The sequence below is a fragment of the Phragmites australis genome, chromosome 11, assembly GCF_958298935.1.
Source record: "Phragmites australis chromosome 11, lpPhrAust1.1, whole genome shotgun sequence".
Lineage (NCBI taxonomy): Eukaryota > Viridiplantae > Streptophyta > Magnoliopsida > Poales > Poaceae > Phragmites > Phragmites australis.
In genome coordinates this window covers 18,480,006-18,500,239 of record NC_084931.1, presented here as the reverse complement: position 1 = coordinate 18,500,239, position 20,234 = coordinate 18,480,006, and the positions used below count along the sequence as shown (strand labels likewise).

The window sequence follows — 20,234 nt, the reverse complement described above, 5'->3', positions numbered from 1 at the left end:
CGGTAACTTGTTGACCCTCCGACTTGGTGTAGAACGATGACAAGAAGATTATGTGGGGATGCGGAGGCCCTTGTCTTTGTGATTAAAACTCCAAAGTGAAAACAATCCACAAATGACCAGAAGAGAGGTTAGTGGTGAGACCTTGCCTTAGTGGCTTGGTGGCTCATCGTGTTTGAGGCCTTGTCTTGGTGACTTGATATCTCAAGAGCCGTGATCGGAATAGACTTGGTGACTGGGAGCATAGTCTTTATGGAGTTCTAACGTGGACTAGAGGTGACTTCTATGCGACCGATACCATGGGATAAAAATCCCTTGTGTCAAGTTTGTCTCTCTACCCTATTTACGTTTCCATATTTACATACTTGTAATTTACCTTGCTAGAGTAGGTTGCAATCCTTTTGAGCTGTAGAGTAGACACAATAGATAAACATAGAACACATTTAGATAGAAATTGAGATAGGTTTATCTTGTGAAGTTTTTGGAGCTATTAGTTTCTAAGTGTCCTAATTCACTCCTCCCTCTTAGGACGTCATCATTCCTCACAGCTGAGGATTGACACAAATTCATTCTATACATTTAGAGTTTTAGAAGTCCTAATTAGAACAACTACGTATAATGTCCAAAGAAAGCTAAAAGCAGCTGCAAGACTAATGAAAAAATCGTAATGTTAAGAAGGTGAAAAGAAGTGAATAGTGTCAAGTTAAAAATTAACACACCACATCCTATATTTAAAGTTTGCAGTCCACTCAGTAGTTAGAGAACAATACATTATTAGCACCACGCAATCGATAGCAAGATGTTATAGCTAGATTGGACCGTCAGGGTTACTGGGAGCAAAGCGTATGTTCCTCAACAAAACTGTAATGTTAAGATGGTGAAAAGAAAAGGATAGAAGCAAGTGTTGTTACCTTACTGTTTAGCCCTCTTGTTTCGAGTCACTCCTTTTTTTTTGATGTTTTTAAAGATGGTCTTCATCACTGTGGGTATCATCGTAAGTATCCTAGAAATCATATTCTGATAAAAAGTTACATATTTTTGTAGCTAGGCGTACCGAGCCAGCTATGCTAGACCTTGGAGAGCAGTTTTGACCTTGTCAACCCGTTTTCAAACAACGTTGGGCTTTGAGGGTTTGGGTTCTTCCTCCACATAAATTTACTCATGAAAGGGCATCTACCCTGCCAACTCGAGGCTCTTAATGTGGCACTTCAGCGCCATATGTTTGTCACCTTAGACATTGTTGACTTCTTTCGGACCCAACATCTTCATGGACTAGTATGCGTAGTGGACTGCTACCATGAAGGCAGCAAGGACTGGTCGACCAAGGATGGCATTGTATGCCATATCGAAGTTGACCGCATTGAACTGGATTTTCTCCGTTCGGAAATTCTCGGCATTCCTGAAAGTGACGGGTAGCAAGACTTGTTCAAGTTGCTTGGACGAAGTGGATAATGCCATGGAATGCATACTTCATCGGCTCGATCTTGGATCTTGGTATCGACATGTTATGCAGAACACTAAGAAACAAAATATTGAAGGAAATCCCTCCACGATGAGTACTCGGTTTACCTTACAATTATTGCTGGTTGTCTTGACCACTATTGGAGAATGACCTGGCTGATCAACAACTCCTGAACAATCGGACTAATAAAAGGAGATGGCTACTTCTACCCATTTAAGGGCCTTGGGTAGTGTTAGAGTGACGACAAGGACATCCCACTTAGCGTTCTTGATTTGTCTTTTGGACTCATAACTAGATGACCCCCCCCCCCCTCTCAATATGAGATTTACCTCGTGAGGGTCCTCTTGGAATGGAAGATCACCGTCGTCCTCCTCGGACGGCTTTGAGCTGGAGACGTTCCCTAAATATTGTCCCTTCTGCCATTTTTGCTCAAGCTGCTTAATCCTGGTGCGGTAGAACTTTGAATCATGAGTGTCCACTTCATGGTAGGTACACAATCACTTCTTTGAATTCTCCTCCTATGCTGACTTCTTCCCCTTGTCTGAGGTCATGTGGGAAGTGTAAGTCTTGTCGTGGGACGTGGCCATGATGTTGTGCTCCCCGATCTGGTTCTTCTTCTTGGCAATGTCTTACATCTTATTAGACTTGCGCTTCTCAGTCGACTTGGAGCCTTCGGGTTTCTTGCTTGACTGAGGCAATCGGTCACCTTTGTCCATCGGCCGATTTTAGGCGATTGCCTCTTTGGCAGATGCACAACTGTCAACCAATTCTAAGAGTTCTCTAACATCTCGAGGAGGTCGCATGGCCATGTCTTCGATCAGCCTATGATCTCTTACGCCTTGTCAAAACGCGTGAATGATCAAGGGATCCGTTATCTCTAGGATCATGTTCCTTATTGTGTTGAGCCTTTGGGTGAACTCTCAGAGTGACTTCTTGGATTCCTATCAAAAGCAGTGGAGATCATCCTCCTTCCCGAGGTGTTTGTACGTTCCCTGGAAGAAAACATCACATAGTTGTTCCCATGAGTTGATCGAAGCCGAAGGCAGATTGGTCAGCGACGAACAGGCCACTCATCAAGAACTGTATGGAGGTAATTGACCATGACTTGTTCATCCCCCTAGTTGCTTAGATAGTTGTGATGTAGATCTGGAGAAATTCCATTGGATTAGTATTTCTGTTATATTTCTCAATCAAACTAGGTCGGAATCTGCACGACCAGCGCACAAACCTGAGGTGAGGAGTGAAAGCCCAAAACCCGGTAACCACATGATTTCTCTGAACATCATCATCCCACCCTCCAAAAGCTTGTCAGCACTAAGTTTTTGGTAATTGATGAGGTCTTTCAGAGGTTCTCCACGATCCCTCATCTTGTTGTATCGACTATTGACTTCATGGTGCGCGTCTTCTATCAAGTTCTCCATAGGGGTCCTAAGAATAGGGTCTCGTTGGGGGTGAGGAGAAAGATTCTCTAGTGCGCGCCATGACTCATCTCCTTTATACGGGCACTGATTACCATGAGGTGTGCCACTCCTCTATTGAGTGAAAGCCTCATCCAGTTGCTGAGCTCCAATGATACATCTAGCCATCTCTTTCATCCAACGCGCAACTCTGGCTTCTCCTAATCCCTCGGGGGAGCTGAAAAGTAAGATCTTGGCACACTCTAGCAATCATGTCATATTGGATGCATATTAAGTGCTGAAAACTAGCCAAACAGGTTCCTAGGGATCAGAAGGGTCCCGTTGTCATGACCTGGGGTCAGGCTAGTCATCACAAGGGGGTTCGTCAGAGGAGGCAGAGCGATGAGTTGTCTTTTCCTATGGTAGGAGCTGTAAGAAGCCCCCTTATGGCATGGTGGTAATAGGTTTGTTGCCTATGGCAGACGGGTTAGATGGGATCTTAGGATCATCCTTGTTCCCTTTGTTCCCGACTTCTAGGATGTTAACCTCATGATGTTCCTCCTCATCGCAAGATGAATCTAAAGAGGAAGCATCAAACTCAGTAAATTAGGGCTCATCATTTGAAAATTCCTCATATGAGCCATGGATTCTTTGGTATCTTATACCACCGGTAGTCAAAACATGCATGGAGGTCGTGTGATCCAACCCCGCAACATGGTTGCTTAGGAGGCCAACTTGGTCGATTGACTCGGAAGTCAACCGGTCATAATCGTCTTCGGAGACCGATTGATCTCTAGCATCTTCGGAGACCGATTGATCTCTAGCAACTCATCCAACTTGACATATATGCGAGGGCCAAAGTCGCTAAAGGACCTAAAATCATAATCTGCCATGTCGAGAAGGGCGATATCTTCTGATGTCAACTGATTTTCTTGTATCCCCACAGATGATGCCAACTATTGAGGATTTGTACTCGATTATCTATAGTATGTAAATACGAAATAGGGATACCTGCTCGTAGTCATTGAAGAATATCACGAAGAGACATAGAGTTATGTAGGTTCAAGCCTTCGAGATAAATAATAGCCATATGTCATGATTTGCCTTGATTATTCTCAGCATCACAAAGTACAATGTGGTATGTGGTATTCTGTGTATCTACTACTGAAGGTCTAGGTGGGTAAAGGATTGCTTCTGTTGTGGATCTTTGAGGGTGTTGATCTTCTATCCAACTAAACTTGATGATGGGCTCACGATTTCGGAGATCTAAAGGCGCGAGTTACCTATTGGCTTGGATCGTTCTTTCTGCTTGGTTTGGATGTACGCCTCTCCCTGCCTTATAGTTAGGGGAACTTAAGGGTGTGTAATGTCCTAAGTTTTTGAAAGTGCATCTAGCCCCTATGTGTGGTTTTGGTAATTAATGATAATACCTATGAACTAACAATATTGTTGAGATTGTTAGTAGGTTGTTCAATAGGTGATGCATGGATAAGACATATGCATGAGCTCTAGGTAAATGGGGAGATTGAAAATGCATCAAGATGAATGAGCTCTAGGTGATGCTCGGGTAAGTGATGACAATGCCTATGGACTAACAATCATATTGAGAATTGCTATTAGGTTATTCCATAGGAGATGCATAAACGATGAAGCATGGATTCTTTGAGAAATGCCATGAGTCCAAAGAATTGCATCAAAAGTCATTGAGATTTTGGTGATGCTCATAAGAAGAAGAAGAAGCTCAATAAGACTGGTAATAAGCTTGAAGGCTAAGTTACTTGTGGAGATCAAGTAACTAAAGGTATGACTTGTCAATAGAGTTTTATGGACTAACCCGTGTGCTATGTGTTTAAGAATGAGTGGGGTTAGGTTCTATATGAAGATTGACAATATGCATGAAGGCTAATAAGTTACTTGTGGAGATCAAGTAATTTAAGGTATAAATGTTGTCATTTAGGTTTTATGGACTAACCCATGTACTTTGTGCTTGAGAGTGAGTTGGGGTTAGGATCCATAAGAAGGCATAAGTTGAATTGAAATCATATATGCCAAGAGTGAAGAACAAGAGTGGACTCCATATTTGATAAAATGAATTCCTTGAAGATGTTGAATACACAGTGGTTTTCTATGGCAAGACGGTGAAGGGTAAGCAAGACTCGGCTGCGATGGACCATCCGTGGTGAAGTGCAAGCAAATGGCTTGGCACTGAAGGACCAAGACGGTGGTGAAGAGCGAGTAAAGACTTTGCGCCGATGGACCGTGTGAGGCCATGGGAAGCTATGGATGATTCACATCAATCATATGAAGAATCAAGAAGAGATGGAGTGAAGATTTTATAGAAGTTGGCAACCCTCAAAGGTTTGAAAGTAAGAAACGGTACTTGAAAGTTTTCAAATGCTCAAAGTGGTTCAAATGAGTTTTATCTTTGAATTTGAGTATAGATATGCCGCACTATTAAGAGGGATGCAACGTGAGCTAATTGGCGTGTCTCAGTGCTCAAGAGTTTCTAACTAAACTCAAAGTGAGAGTTTCTTGTTAAGAGTCCGAAACGGAAAGTGTGGAAGTGTCCAAAATAGGTTTTGTGGTGTTTCTAGTTTGATCCTATATGTTTTAGGTCATGAATTCAGTTTGGATGTATAGCCCTCTGAATAAGCTTTTTATAGAGTCCAAAATCGTCAAAATCGGGCTCCAGGATCAAAAGTTATCGCCGTTTTTCGGAGGTCAGTTGTGCTGTACTCGGAGATTCTGGTGAAGATCGGATTCTCCAGTACCTGGAGTGGCCGGAGACTCCGGTGAAGTCCGGATACTCCAGTACCTGGAGTGGTCGGAGACTCCGGGAAGTCCCTAGGGCTGTTTTCTGTGTTAAGTGCCGACCGGAGACTCCGGTGTAGGCCGGATACTCCGGTAAAGTCCAGAAAAGAGCCTAATGGCTAGTTCTGACACGTTCTGTGACCGTTCTGACGCTGTTTTTAGAATTAAGACCGGATACTCCGGTATTCACCGGATACTCCAGGGTAGGTGTGTCAGAACAATAACGGCTAGTTCTTTGGAGTGGGCTATTTATACCCCACTCACCCCATCCTTTGGGGCTGCTGCAAGGGGCACGAAAGAATACATTTTTAGAGCCAAAAGAACCTCTCCCACTCCATTCTAGTGTGTGATTTGAGAAGAAAAGTGAGTTGGGTTGAGAGATTGGAAGATTGAGTGCAAGTAAGCTAAATCCAATATTGAGCACTTGAGTTCTCGGCAAGAAGTTCATCGTCGTGTTTGTTACTCTTGGAGGTGAAGCCTCCTAGGCGGCTAGGCGTCGCCGATGAGCACCCAAGGTTGTGGGTTGCCGCGAAAGTTTGTGAAGGGCTCGATTTCACCTCCGCAAGGGAAGAAATCAAGAGTGGATCGAGGAAAGCGGTTGAAAGAGACCCGGCTCGTTGGAGCTTCCTCAACGGAGATGTAAGATTCACGGTGGTGAATCCGAACTTCGGGAAACAAATATTTGTGTCTCCTCTCTTGTTTCCTTACTTCTAAGTTCTTGTTCAAATCTTTGTGCATATTGCTCGATCCACTTGTTTGTGTGTATTTGTGTGTAGGTTCTCCGTGAATCTACTTGGAATCATCTCTGGGAACACACGATATCACTTAGTTTGAGCTAGAACTCTCTACCCATCCTTTATATTCAGTTTCGGGCTCAGTTCTGTACAGAATCCAGAGAATCCAGACTTTACCGGAGATTCCGGACCTGTACAACCTGGAGACTCCGGTATCTGGTGAACACTAATTTCAGGCATATGAACAGTATTTTCAGCCATTTTCAATTTAAGTTTTATTGCACATCTTTCGCTAGATTTAAGTAATTCTTATCACCCTAGGATTGTAAACTTTCACACTTATTTAGGGTGATTGTGCATTAGTTGAGCGTAGCATATTTAGGTTTTTCACTTCTGAAAAACCCGTTAGTTTATATTCCGCTGCAAGTTTAAGCCAATGGTAAAAGGGGACGAATTTTTGTAAAAATGCCTATTCACCCCCCTCTAGGCGACATCATTGTCCTTTCAGTTTTAGCATATTATTTAATTGCAAAATTCACTTCAAATTAAAAATTTTGTAATTAATTAAACCAAATAAACATCAAGTAAAGTGTATACGAGTGTATATATATACCATTATGTATATATTCATATATATTAGGTTGGCTAAGTACTCCGAAATGCACCACCTTAATTTCAAAATAAACCTCTGCATTAAGTTTACTCATATGCATTTGGTTTATTGTTGTTGTGCTTCTTGGTGTGGAGATTAGAATTTAAATGTCTCATAAATTCAAATCTACTCTTAGTTTCCGTCCAGCTCAACTCCAATTTGAATTCAAATCATTTTGATTCAAATCATCTTCCAAATCTTGGAGCTTTACTCCCAAATCCAAATTCAAATCTCTCATTTGAATTTATCCCAAAAGTATTTATCCTTTTCCTTTTCTCTATTTTACCTAGGGCCTAATCTCTTTCCCTTCTCGGGCCGCCTTTTTTTCCCCTCTCGGTGTAGCCCATCTAGCCAGCCCAACCAGCCTAGCTCCCTTTCCCCTTCCTTCTCCTGCGCCTAGGCCGTCCACGTGTCACCCATCCACTCGCCGCTCGCGTCGTCTCCCTCTTCCAGCCCATCGCCGCGCTGTGCTATCCGCGCACCGCCACCGTGATTGCCGCTCTCCCACAGGAAATATAATGGCCAGCGCATTGAATGCGCCATGAAACCCTCCGCTCTCTCGCTCTCTCTCTTCTCTCTCTCTCTCTCTACCCTCATAGCACACTGTCCATGCACTTGCAGTTGTGCGACTTCCGCGCCCGTGCATGCACATGGACGACACAGTGTAGCCATGCCACAGGGATTAAGGTGGGCACCCCACGCCACCTCACCGCTACGCTGCTCGCCGATAATCGCACGACGTCACATGCCCAGCACCGCCTCAAGACGAGCCGTAGGGCTATAAAAGGCATAGCCCCGGCCTCTCTCCTTCCCCTTTTGTCCCTTCCACCGCCGCCGTGCCATTGCTCTCCACTGCAGCTCTGTAGCCGCTGTTTCTCCCCCAACGAGCAACTGAGAAGCCCCACAAGCTCACCGTCATCCCTGTGCCACTCTCCATCAACCAGAAGCCCGACGGGAGCCCACCCCAGCTAGGGACCAAGCAGCATCGTTACCGCCACTTTGATGCATCACCAACTATCATCCTGCCCATCATTGTTCTTGTGCTCGGTTAGCATCCCCGTTCCCTCACGCAACCTCCTAGCTAGCATGTCAGCGTTCCCATGCCTTCTCATTGCATGGCATTGTGCAGCTGTGAGTTTTTCCTCGCTGCTATCACCATTACTCACCATCGGTAACCCTAGCCCTCTCCTGAGCTGGCTTTCATGCCGTGTTAGCCGTGTAGACTTAGTTGTAGGCTTACGGGTGGCCCGGGGCGCACTAGAAGAAGGGAGGTGCTGCCCAATTTCTACGCTGCCTCTTAGACCTACTTCGGCCACCGTTTGGCGTTGCTTCAGCCATGGCTCGCCGTCGATACACCCCTAGATTGGTTAGCCATCGCGTGTAGAGGTACGGTGACCATTTGCCTTCGAGGACCCTCGGTGGGAGCGTGATTTCGGCGAGCTCCCTGGCGCGGCTCCGCTGCAATCGATTATCGCCGCCTGATCCCCCTTGCCACCCAGCTTTACCCAACGCCCGCAAGCTCATGCATCGCGCCTAGGCAGCCTGGCCAAGTCGGGTTAGCCTGCTAAGCCGGCCCGGCCGCCCAAAGGCTGTGCCCTAGTGGGCCGGCCCAGCTCAGCAGCCGCTAAAAATAGCTGACCTGACCGAGTGGGTCGTAGTACTGTGAAGTCCAAGTCCGGCCCAGTCCCAGCCCATTTTGCACAATCTGGGGTACTATTCATGTGGGCCATGTTACTATTCACATGGGTCCCACCCATAAATAGTGTTATTTCATATTTTCTGGTTTAATTTTAGATTAAATCTTTCGGGAACCATAACTACTCCGTTCTAGCTTCGATTCCAACAATTCTTTCACTGAAATTCATCAAAATTCAAGATCTACCTATCTATCCTATTATGGTATCCATCGGTAGTCTTTTGGATTTTCATTTTTTGTTATTTGTTCTTCTTTAGTATAGTTCACTATTGATCGTAGTCGGGTTTATAGAGCCACCAAAGTATTGTGAGTGCTACACGGGAAGTGTCAGGAGCGAGGAAGATCCAAATTTCGAACAAGATTTAGAAGAGAACATCAAAGAAGGAAAGTCATACCTCCTTGATCAAATTGAACCTATGATTTCAAATAATCTACATGATCAACTAAAATTGAACTTATTATTGTATGTGCTATGTATTGCACTTTTACAAACTGCTTATGGTAGTTACTCTTATCAAAAAATTACCCAGCCTAAAATATTATCATCCAGAATACATATAACCCAAGGAGTTATCTATCGTTATCTATATTAACGTTGGACGACACCTTCATATCTAGTATACTTAAGATTGAATACGTCTGCTTGGAGACGTCGCTTTTAGAATATATCTCTTCAGAGATAACAATTTACTGTTATCAATATTAACTCATATACCATGAATGCTTGATGGTTGTGAATTCTGTGATGGTTATGAAATCCTTGATATCATGTGGGATATGATGGAAGATGTGTAAAAATGGGTGAAAATTGTTTTGGCGGGGGCAGGTAGAGTGGTCCTTCGATCAAAGATGCTTTTGAGGGACTCAAGTTACCTTTATGGTACTTACTGTCAGAAGATACCTACCCTGCATGTTTAAGCACCAAATCTTATGCCATCATGCCGAGTCACCCTCATGCAACCATGCATCCTATATGGACAGAACTTGACTTTTCTCTCACCGGACTGGGTTGGACATCATACTAGGAGGATAGGGAGCAGCGAGGGGCCAAGTGATCATCAGTCTCTTTGTTTGAATGTTTCAAGAACCGGCCAATGGCTTAAAATGGGGGCTGACATTTAGTACAAGATAGGAAAGGTGATTGAAGTATCTTAGTATAGTTCGCTCCTCCGTTTGCAACAGTTAGAGGTTGAGCATATCGCGTGGGTATAGTGTACAATATCTGTAGAGTGTAAACATATTCGAATAGCCGTGTTCACGGTCATGGATATGAGAAGGTATGATCACGCTTGATTAGACTTTAGGTGCGTGTCTTAATGAGTGAGTATGTGAACTAAATGTCAATGTGATGAGGTTACTAGCTTAATCTGTCAGAATTTGTGTGGTACTAGAAGTACACCAGATATGATAATAGAATTGCGGAGTAAGGTGTAGCCCCTCTCAGGACCGGAAACCCCGAGATATGACTTGTTTCCTAGTGTTGAACTATTTCAAACTATTTTAAAGCTATAAGTTTAGAATACAACTGAACGACTGCATAAAACTGCTTTACGCTTAAAACTAAACCGTAAAGCCTTATCCTTAAAATACCATTTATACATTTATCAACAATTTGAAGTACTATATAGCTTGCTGAGTACCTTCCGTACTCACTCTTGCTATCATTTAGATGAGAAAGTCACTATCAATTACGTCGAGGATGAAGGCACGTTCACGCCCTAACTGCCTGTGTCTTGGATAGTTCTTTCCGATGTGCTTTTGTTGACCGTTAGGCTAAATTTGTAATATATCATATAGTTATTAACTTTTTATACTATGAACCTTAATATCTTATATACAAAGTTTAACTGTGATGTCACGATTGTTATTATACATATCAGCTACGTAGTCTAAGAACTGATATAAGAGACATATGAGATCTCAAGAAGTTAGGATCTTACAAAATAAACTTATTCGGACGTAACCTGCCTCGATTGTTAAACCCCCCAATATCTAAAAATCATAGTGGATAACTTGTTATAAAAAAACTAGTCTGTACTCTCGGAAGTATATACTCTCTACTATAATATACCATATAAATAAACTGGATATACTATTTTATCACTATAAGTATACTTATTTACTCATTCTAAGATACTTAATGTGAATTACATAAAAAAATAAAAAAATCCATCAATTTTAATAGATTTTGATAATATCTTTATATTTCTACATAAAATATAATATATCAAAAAATATGTGCAAACCACTAAAAACTATATATACCACTTAGATTATCTTATATACTCACATACTCTATGTACATACCATTTATCACACGAGATACTTCTTATATAATAAGATACATATATCATAATACATACTTCCGGAGTACCAAATATACTTGTTATATATATATATATATATATATATATATATATATATATGGAAGATTCGTTTCTTCTGCCATTATGTAGTACGTGCCATGTTATTTTAAGGCTAGCTCTAGCAGACTCTTAAACCACTGTACCACCAGATTTTCACTCTAGTCTTGTTGCTTGGTACAGCCATTAACGCATTCGGTGGTATAGGGAAGCAGCCTAATTACTGCAGCAACAGTGCGACGGTAAATATGTAGCGGCTATGGAGCCTCGTATTACTTTTTATAGGAGATGACTCTAATCTTAGAGAGAGATAGAAGGTAATAGAAAGTATAAAATAGAGTAGTTGTTGGGGATGAAAAAATAAAGGATACTGTAATAGTATAAATGATACTGTAATAGTATTATAAGGATGAATTTTTAAAGTATTTGATGGAGATGATCTAATCATAAATTTAGAGGATTTTCTTTTTTAAAAAGTCAGAAACTACGTAAACAGTTGGCTTCTAGTCTTAATTTTAGATATTTTTTAATTAATTAAGAAAACGGTTATAATTAAAATAAACTAAAAACAAAAACAGATTTAACTAATTTTTCTAACTAATTTATTATAAAAACTAACAACCAAAATGCAACTATCCGAACCACCTCCTGGTTTATCCAAACAGTCGATGAGGCGTGGGCCGCGAATGGGACTGCAGCGCATTTCCAAACATGGGCTCGCGAAAACCTCTGCTATATACACCCAAGCCCTCGTGGCCTCACAAGCCTCGAAACCCTAGCTTCTCTTTGGCCGCCGCCGACCTGCCCCAACGCCGGTAAGAGCCAAGAGCCCTTCCTCCTCCATCATAGCGCACTATCTTCTTCACTCGCCGCTACCGATTCGTTGGCCGGGTTTCTGCCTTCTCCCGGTGTTAATAGGTGATTAGGAGGAGGAAGAGGGATCCGGGATGGCCAAGTCGAAGAACCACACGGCGCACAACCAGTCGTACAAGGCGCACAAGAACGGCATCAAGAAGCCCAAACGCCATCTCCAGACCTCCACCAAGGGGGTACGTGCTTCTCTTCTGCAGCGTCCCGAGATTTAAATTACACGCACCCCATAAAATCTGTGGTTTAATAGACTGCCTTAGATTTGCTGCTGTTCATGCAAATCTTAGGGGTTCAGTATTATGGTGTGACGCTATGCTAGATATTACTAATTCATCATAATCCATTTCTTATGTGGTTTTAGTCACTCAATTTTTTGTGGTTTATTATCTTTTTGTCGAAATGTGCTGTTGTTCTTGTGGAGTTAAGGTCGATTGCAGCTGTTAGAGGTTCTGTACCATGGTATGATGCAATGATAGATTGGTAGATAGTACCCTTCGATCTAGTTTTATGCTACCGTGTGGTATGGTTGCTCTAAATCGTGATGCTTTACTGGACAAGTGCTAGGAACTATTAGATTTTTTGCTGTAAATTTCAGCAAGTTAAATTTTATGGGAAAGTCTTTGTTATTTTAGCAGAAGCTGTGTTAAATGCCGACTAGGACTGCTCTGTCCATTCAGCCTTTTGTGCCTCAGTTTGTCTAGACCATCTGTCGTGACAAATTCTTTGCTGCTGTTTTTATATAATAACTGTTTGTTCGGCAATATTGAAAAAGGAAGCCCCGATTGATAAATCTGTACTTCTTCCTTGATGGCTTGATCCAGAAAGTGCTTTGTGCAATGTCTTTCGTAGTATGACTTACACAGTTCGTTTTTCATTGTGTGTTGTAATTGAACACTTAAACGATTTGCATTTATTTTGCACTCAATCCTGCCACGTACCATTGGGATTAAGTTTTCTCCTGTTGATCTCTTTTAGATGGACCCGAAGTTCCTGAGGAACCTGAGGTACTCGAGGAAGCACAACAAGAAGAGTGGCGAGGCTGAGGCCGAGGAGTAAGATGGAGGAGCTTCTGGTGATGAATGAATTTCTTGTATCGCTGGGGTCTACAGTTTTGGATTATGTATGATCAAAGCAGATCTCTGTTGGTGCTGAAGTTTAATGTTGCCTGCCTAGTTGGCCTTACGAAACCAGTTACAAACTGCTGAATTGGAACTAGAATTTGCAGCTTCATGAGAATTGATTAATCCCAAATATGATTATGCCGTGTTGCCTGTGATATCCACTATGTTTTCTCATGTTCACGGCATGCCTTTTTTGTCCTGCCAGTAATCCAGAAATGCTGTTTTCCTGACTGGGTGATGTTGTCATGTGGTACATCGGAATTCATTTAAGCATAGCACAAGGGTATAGTAGCGCTGCTGGAACCTGCTAGGTGGAGTTGCCACGTACCAGTTGTGCTCGATGATTATCGTTAAGGATATGAGTATAGGGCAGCGTTGTGATATAGTGTCTCCGGTCACAAATATTTTCAATGTTTGGCTATAAATTATACTTTATGTTGAGTTTGGATATTTGAAAATGATATGGTAACAAACCATACTGCTATTCCATCCACTAGTTTCTACACTCTAGGTACGAGCTATTACCCTAAAGGACTCTGGTGATAAATGCAGCCCATGTAACGCTAGGGTCTACAGTGTTGAACATATTTCACTCCTTTGTATGATAGATCTCTGTTCAAACTCAAGTTTTATCTTACTGCCTAATTGGTCTTGTGCATTGCATATGCACATAGCTAGAAAATACATGACCAGTACTATTCCATTACTATTTATTACATAACTTGGAACAATTATGACTTATGAGGTGTAAATAAAACACTGTTAGATACAACGATATAGTATACATTATCATAGGAAGTTAATACTGCAAGAACTAGTATGGTGCTTACAACAACCAAAAAGAGATCCCGTGGCGTCTTCGAATCAGAAAAGATACTGGTCTAAAAGGAAGAATCAGAAAAGATACTTCCATCCTTCCTTCAGCGCATTGTTGTTTCATAAATTTCCAGCTACATCAACTGAAAGGAGGCTCTCGACTACTGATTCCATCGTTGGCCTCTTCTTCCTTTCCTCCTCCAAGCACGAGACAGCCAGCTTGATCAACGCTTTCGCTTGCGAGTAGTTGAATTCACCACCCAGCCTGAAATCTACAAACTCTGCTAACCACAGTGGTTCCTCCCTGTTCAATCTATACGAAAGCATCTTAACAAACTTCTTCAGCATCACATGCACCTTCTCGTCCTCACCTTTGACCAGATCGAAAACCCGTGTTCCTGACACCAGTTCAAGAAGCACCACTCCGTAACTATACACGTCGATCTTTGCCGTTATGGGTAAGCTAGATATCCACTCTGGAGCAATGTAACCTACCGTTCCTCGCGCTCGTGATACATTTTGGTTAGACCCGGATCTACTGAGAAGCTTCGCCAGCCCAAAGTCGGTGATCTTAGGTTCCAAGTCCTGATCCAGCAAAATATTCTCGGGCTTTAGGTTGCAGTGAATGATCCACTCTAGGCACTCATGGTGAAGATAGGCCAGCCCCTTTGCAACACCCAAAGCAATGTTGAATCTTTGCTCCCATTTTAAAGAGATTTTGTTTTTGAATAATACGTTAGCCAGCGATCCATTCTCAGCGTATTCGAAGACCAACATCCTATGGGATCTTTCTGAGCAGAAGCCATATATTCTTGCTAGGTTCATATGGTTAATCCTTGCAATAACATGCAACTCATCCTGGAATTCTTCTCTGCTGTGCCTTACATTTCCCAGCCTTTTTACGACTACCGCTCGACCGTCATCCAATATTCCCTTGTAGGCAACCCCTGTACTTCCCCACCCAAGCTCATGTCTGAACTTTTCAGTTGCCTTAACCAGCTCTCTATAACTAAATGCCCGGAAATGATCAGTCATCGCCCTGTAGCCTTCCTCAGCTGTCCATACTTGTGATGACCTCAACTCCTTCCTCAAAACAAAGAACCATGCAAATGCGAAGAAGAAAACTTCAATGACGAAGAAGGCACCAATAAACCCATAGAAGTAAAGCCATTTTGGTTCCTCCCCACTAGTCTTATTCCAGTAACCAGGAAATAGTTCCATGGGTGTTGCGCTTACATTATCACATTCAAGATGATGCGGTGTAGAATCAAGCATATTGGACCGCGGAACGGGGAATTTTGATGTGTCCAAACTTGAAGGGAGTTTGATATACATTGTGCGCACAGTGGGCGTCGGGAATGACCTTCCATTGAAGAGAAGAGATTTTGGATAGCATGTTCCATTTCCTTCTTGGTACTGAAACCCCTTACAGGTGCAGTCGCCTATGCATATGTCCCAACAGACCTGCAATGACACCTTTTCAATACGTTGCTGATCAGATCCCCAAAAATCAGTGTTTGGAAGTTCTAAAAATGTCACATTCCGTTCCCCATCGCATGATGTGTCTATAGTAGGCATGCAACCTTGTGTCCAGTTACCTGGGTTGATCATCTTATAGCCAGGTGGGCAAGAACATGTTGGTCTCGGCGAATAGTGGCAGATTCCATACGGACCACACAAACCATGAGTCATGCAGGGTTGAGATTCAGCAATCCATGAAACTGTCCATGTTCTGTCAGAGTTATTCAAGCTATAGAGCCTAAGATTACCATCATAACCCAAGGTAAGCCTTCTCTTAATCCCAGTGCCTCTATCAGAGGCATCAAGCACATGGTTCTTAGCTAAGTCGCTTGAAAATAATTCCCCAGAATCATCAAGGATTGCTATCCTGGTACTGTTATAGAGGTTTCTATAATTCTCATAGTACTGGTAATCAGGATCTGGCCAGTATATGCTGGAAACATTAGTCTCATCATATATAAGTGACAATATCGATTGATCGCTGAAACGAAAGATATAGTGACCAGGAACTAGCAACCGAGTGGTAGACACTAACTTTGTTGTACCCACAATGTGTTGCATGGGAAGGAATGTGTCGGTCGGTGAATCGAAACTTTGCCAAACAATGTCACCACTGGAGTTCTTCAAGACAAGGTTTCCAGAGTCCAGTAGCTGAGCGTATTGAGGGTATGGGAATTTACCGTCAGTTTGCCACACAACCGTGCCGTCATAGTCGGTGAGGACCATGTTTCCATCCTTGCGCAAGGTGATGGCCGAGCCCCAGGAATGCACCGGGCTGCCACGGTTCGCGCTCCAGACGACGGCCTTGTCAACCGAATTGGAGTACCATATGGAGAAGGTGAAGGCGTTGGTGTAGATGTAGTAGAATCCACAGGAGAATGTGCCATCCGATGACTGTAGGATTTGGGTTTCATACTCTTCTACGACGAGAGATGATTTCAGTGGGAGAGTATCGTGAGGCGCAGCACCCACGGCTAGAGCGAGCATAGAGAGGAGGGCAAGAGCTGAAAGGACAGTAGCCATGGTTGCAGAGATGGTCTTAGCTTCAGAGTTGGGACGAGCAGAGCTGGTACTACTGTATTGCAGATGCAAGTGCTCCAATGAATTTTGTATGGAAGCTCTGATAGAGCCGTGGACTTAGTCAAACAGGGGCCCCGGTCCAACGTTTTGGAATATTAATTTGCAGCTTGTGACTTAGTAAAAACTATCCTGCAGAAGATAAGCACTTCTAGTTAGACTTTTCATCTGAGTATTCAGCCAGATGACAATGCTTCGGCAGGGTGACTTTTCATCCGACTGGTTGGAATCCTCAAGGAAGCACAAGGATCAGGTCAGGGTCGTCGCTGCCATGACAAGGACTCGTGAGTTTTGATGCCACATCGCTTTCCAGAGAGGCATAAGCTTCTAGTCATATGTCACGTTGGGCAGTGGTTCCGTGGATGAACCTGATAAAAAAAAACTCGCTTCTAGACATCCACTTGGCTTTGCTTGAAGAGAGAGGAATACCGAACCTCATTGCTTTGCTTGAAGAGAGAGGAATACCGAATCTTTAGTGACATAATCACACGACCTATGAGCACCGAGGTTTGAGACCGGATGAGCAGCTTCTCAGCTGAAGGCTCTACCAAATGAGCAATTTTGAGAATATACAATACAATAACTGAGTAGGCATGATGCAAATTTTGGGAAGCATGTTTACCTACACTGAGCTGGCGGGCGAGGAAATATTGTCAAAATTGATGCACTTGGATTTTCATATCTGATTGTTATTCATTGCTGCAACTTATCTGACAGTTACCAAGGAAACCTACATGCAAATTTTGTATATTTTACAAAAGGGAAGCCTTCTCACTTGTCTTGTCCACTAAGGCAAATGTACAAACAAAACAAGCAAATGAGAGATCTGCGAAAATTCACAGGGCGATTGGTGCAACGTTTTGGAATTCTTCTCTGCGGCTTTGCTAGAATTACCATAAGGTGAGGCATGCGCCTAGAATTGAGCTGCCAAGATAAGCGTTCAGATCAGATGTGCTTCAAACTATTCATCAATCAATGGGTCTCTCATCCATGTTATACACAGACAGATGATGGTGCTTTGGGATTGATTTTTATCGTTTGACCAGCTTGTTGGGAATCTGACATATGGCCAGCTCAAGGCAGTAGCGGTCCAACAGGGACATGGACTTGTCGGTTCTGCTGTCGCAGTCCACAACTGCAGATAAGGTTAGTCACCTAACCATCCCTTGATGCACGTATTTACCACATGTCTATGGACAGAACAAGGAAATGATTTTTTTGGGCAAGGTGGGCACAAAAAAGAAATATCATCTTGTCAAGTGGAGCAAAATTTGTAAACCAAAAAAGAAGGGCAGTCTAGGAATACAAAATTTAAGGAAATTGAACATTAGTCTTCTTTGTAAACGGTGGTGAAAGTTAGAACACTCAGATGGGTTATGGCAAGACATTAAGGAAAAAAATATGTGAAGAACCTCAATATTCTTCAACTTAAAGTAAAAGCTTAAAGTCAAAGAATATTATCTGAAAGGAAGAATTATGGTAATAGGTAGAGGCAACAATACTGATTTCTGGAATGATTCACGGTGTGGCAAGTATTTTTTTTTCTCAGACGCGCATTAGAGTTACATGCCATTTTATTAAAAGGAGAAGGAACAAACCAGTATAACACAAGAAAAGACAAACAGAAAAAAGAAGAAGAAAGCAAACAAACAAACACTGAGCAGATAGACACAAACTGAAAAAGAAAGACTAAACAAACAGAGATTCAAAAACAAGTTCCCTGAACTTAATGCTGAATGTTATGAACAAGAAGTTTCGGTGGCCACACTTGCTAATCAACACTGGCACTTGTCATTCAGAAGGTAGCTTGATGGACACAAGATCAATTGAGACGATTGAGAGATTTATTGTCCACAGTGGCTATATCAGAGAAGGATTATCCCAAATGGTTGTAGGAAACATCAGGCAATTTTTTTATAAAATCAATGTATGCACACATATGTATACATGGATATGGACCCCTGTCATGATAGGTGATATTTTCACCCGTCACTAATGATCTGTCATTAGTGACAGGTTTGATACAGATCCTAACCTAAGATGACATTAGTAACACGTCACCACTAAATCCGTCGCTAATGAATCATTAGTGATGGATTCTAGTCAGTCTTTACTAATACGGAGTCACTATAGTTAGTTTCTTACGTGTAGAAGAGTGAAGACCACAAGCAGCAACTGAACAAAGCAACCCTTACCATATTTTTCATAGTATATTTCAATTAAATATTTGTAATGCGAAATCTTATTATTATACGTGCGTGTATATGAAGTAACATGTATGCGCATACACTACATTTGTATATAATCCAGTAGGTATACGTACACAAGAACGACCAATAACATTATATACATTTTTACTCGGACGATTTTATCGATCCTCGAGCAAGCACCAACAAGAACGACCATAACCATTATATACATACACTTATACACGGATGATTTCATCCTAGCAAGGAACAAAGCCAGGATTGTGGATGCAGTGCGTCAGGATCCGTGCTGCCTGTCGCCTGTGTCGGGCCTCTTGACGACCACGACCGGGCACCTGCAGTTCTGCACGCAGTGGTTGCTCACGCTCCCCAGCAACGCCCTGCATGAAGCAGACAAATTATCAAAATCCAAAGCGAGTAGCATCTGTCCATATTATGCGTAAGTGTGGCTCAGATGGCATGTAGCTAGAAATAATGGTGGTTTAACCTTTGGAAGAAGCCGTGGCCGTGGCTGCCAATGACGAGCATGTCGGCGCCGGCCTTCTCCGCGGCACTGCAGATCACGTCGCGCGCATCGCCTCTCTCCACGCGCGCCTCAACTTGCACCTGCGCCCCGTGCAAATGCGATGAGATTCTCATATACTTGCCGTCGGCGACGATTACCAAATTTTACGTAAGCGTACGTCGGGGAACGCCGTGCAGATGCTCCGGGCCTTGGCGACCACGGCGTCGGCCGCCTTGTCGAAGTACTGGTCCATGCTGTCCACCACGTGCTGCGTCAGCGCGTACCCTGCATTTGCGGTCCGTGAGCGGGCATCCTACGGAAGCAAAAGACAAAACGAAACGGCGGTTGTGCACTTGTGCTCACTGCTCATCACTCACCGGCGCCGTCGATGGCCGGGTAGAGGGGGCGCGGCGGGCGGGCGTGGACGAGCACGACGGCGGGCGGCGGCGCCTTGCTGGCCGGGGCGGCGGAGACGACGTTGGTGAGGCACCAGTTGAGCGCGTGCATGCTCTCCTCGCTCTCGTCCACCGCCACCACCACCCGCCGCGGGGAAGAAGCTGGTCCGGATCCACTCTCCATGTATCTGCAATGTGTAATCCTGGCTTTCTGAGCTGGAAAACTAACTCAAGTTAACAGCTAGCTCAACCTCTCACTCTCTGAGTGCTGAATGCTGATGATGAGAGGCGGAGGAGGAGCTGTCTATGTATATGGAGGGAGAATCTTAGCTGACGTGGCTCTTCCGTGCATGGTAGTCTGACGCCTGACGGTGTTGCCCCCCGGTGGGGGCGTGGGGCTGCTCCATTTGGAGAGAGATTCGGATAAAAAGCCCGGGGCATTGTGGTAATATGGCTAGCTGTGTGCGGCAAGTGCCCCGGTTTCCGCAGGAGCTGCCGATGGATTGATAAGCGAGGAGCAGGGACAGGGACAGGGACAGGGACTGACGGGCTTCGTTCGCGATGGCGATCCAAGTGGGAAAACAATATCTATCTACCGATGGGTCCTACG

At 43.4% G+C, this 20,234-nt stretch overlaps 3 protein-coding genes across 3 annotated transcripts; 1 reads left to right on the top strand and 2 right to left on the bottom strand.

Moving 5' to 3' along the window:
• The first annotated feature begins 11,818 nt into the window (after positions 1–11,818).
• On the top strand, positions 11,819–13,260 carry LOC133885860 (large ribosomal subunit protein eL29z-like). Its single transcript, XM_062325624.1, has 3 exons — positions 11,819–11,927; positions 12,031–12,161; positions 12,958–13,260. The coding sequence occupies exons 2-3, from the start codon at positions 12,060–12,062 to the stop codon at positions 13,036–13,038; spliced, it is 183 nt and encodes a 60-aa protein (XP_062181608.1). The 5' UTR covers positions 11,819–11,927; positions 12,031–12,059; the 3' UTR covers positions 13,039–13,260.
• A 518-nt stretch (positions 13,261–13,778) lies between these two features.
• LOC133885741 (putative receptor protein kinase ZmPK1) lies at positions 13,779–16,927 on the bottom strand. Its single transcript, XM_062325483.1, has one exon. It carries the CDS (start codon positions 16,461–16,463, stop codon positions 14,040–14,042), a length of 2,424 nt encoding a protein of 807 aa, XP_062181467.1. The 5' UTR covers positions 16,464–16,927; the 3' UTR covers positions 13,779–14,039.
• A 1,867-nt stretch (positions 16,928–18,794) lies between these two features.
• On the bottom strand, positions 18,795–20,002 carry LOC133885934 (uncharacterized). The gene is made up of 4 exons (XM_062325706.1): positions 19,607–20,002; positions 19,408–19,514; positions 19,212–19,330; positions 18,795–19,104 (listed from the first exon to the last, which is right to left on the bottom strand). The coding sequence occupies exons 1-4, from the start codon at positions 19,806–19,808 to the stop codon at positions 19,002–19,004; spliced, it is 531 nt and encodes a 176-aa protein (XP_062181690.1). The 5' UTR covers positions 19,809–20,002; the 3' UTR covers positions 18,795–19,001.
• Between the last annotated feature and the right edge of the window lie 232 nt (positions 20,003–20,234).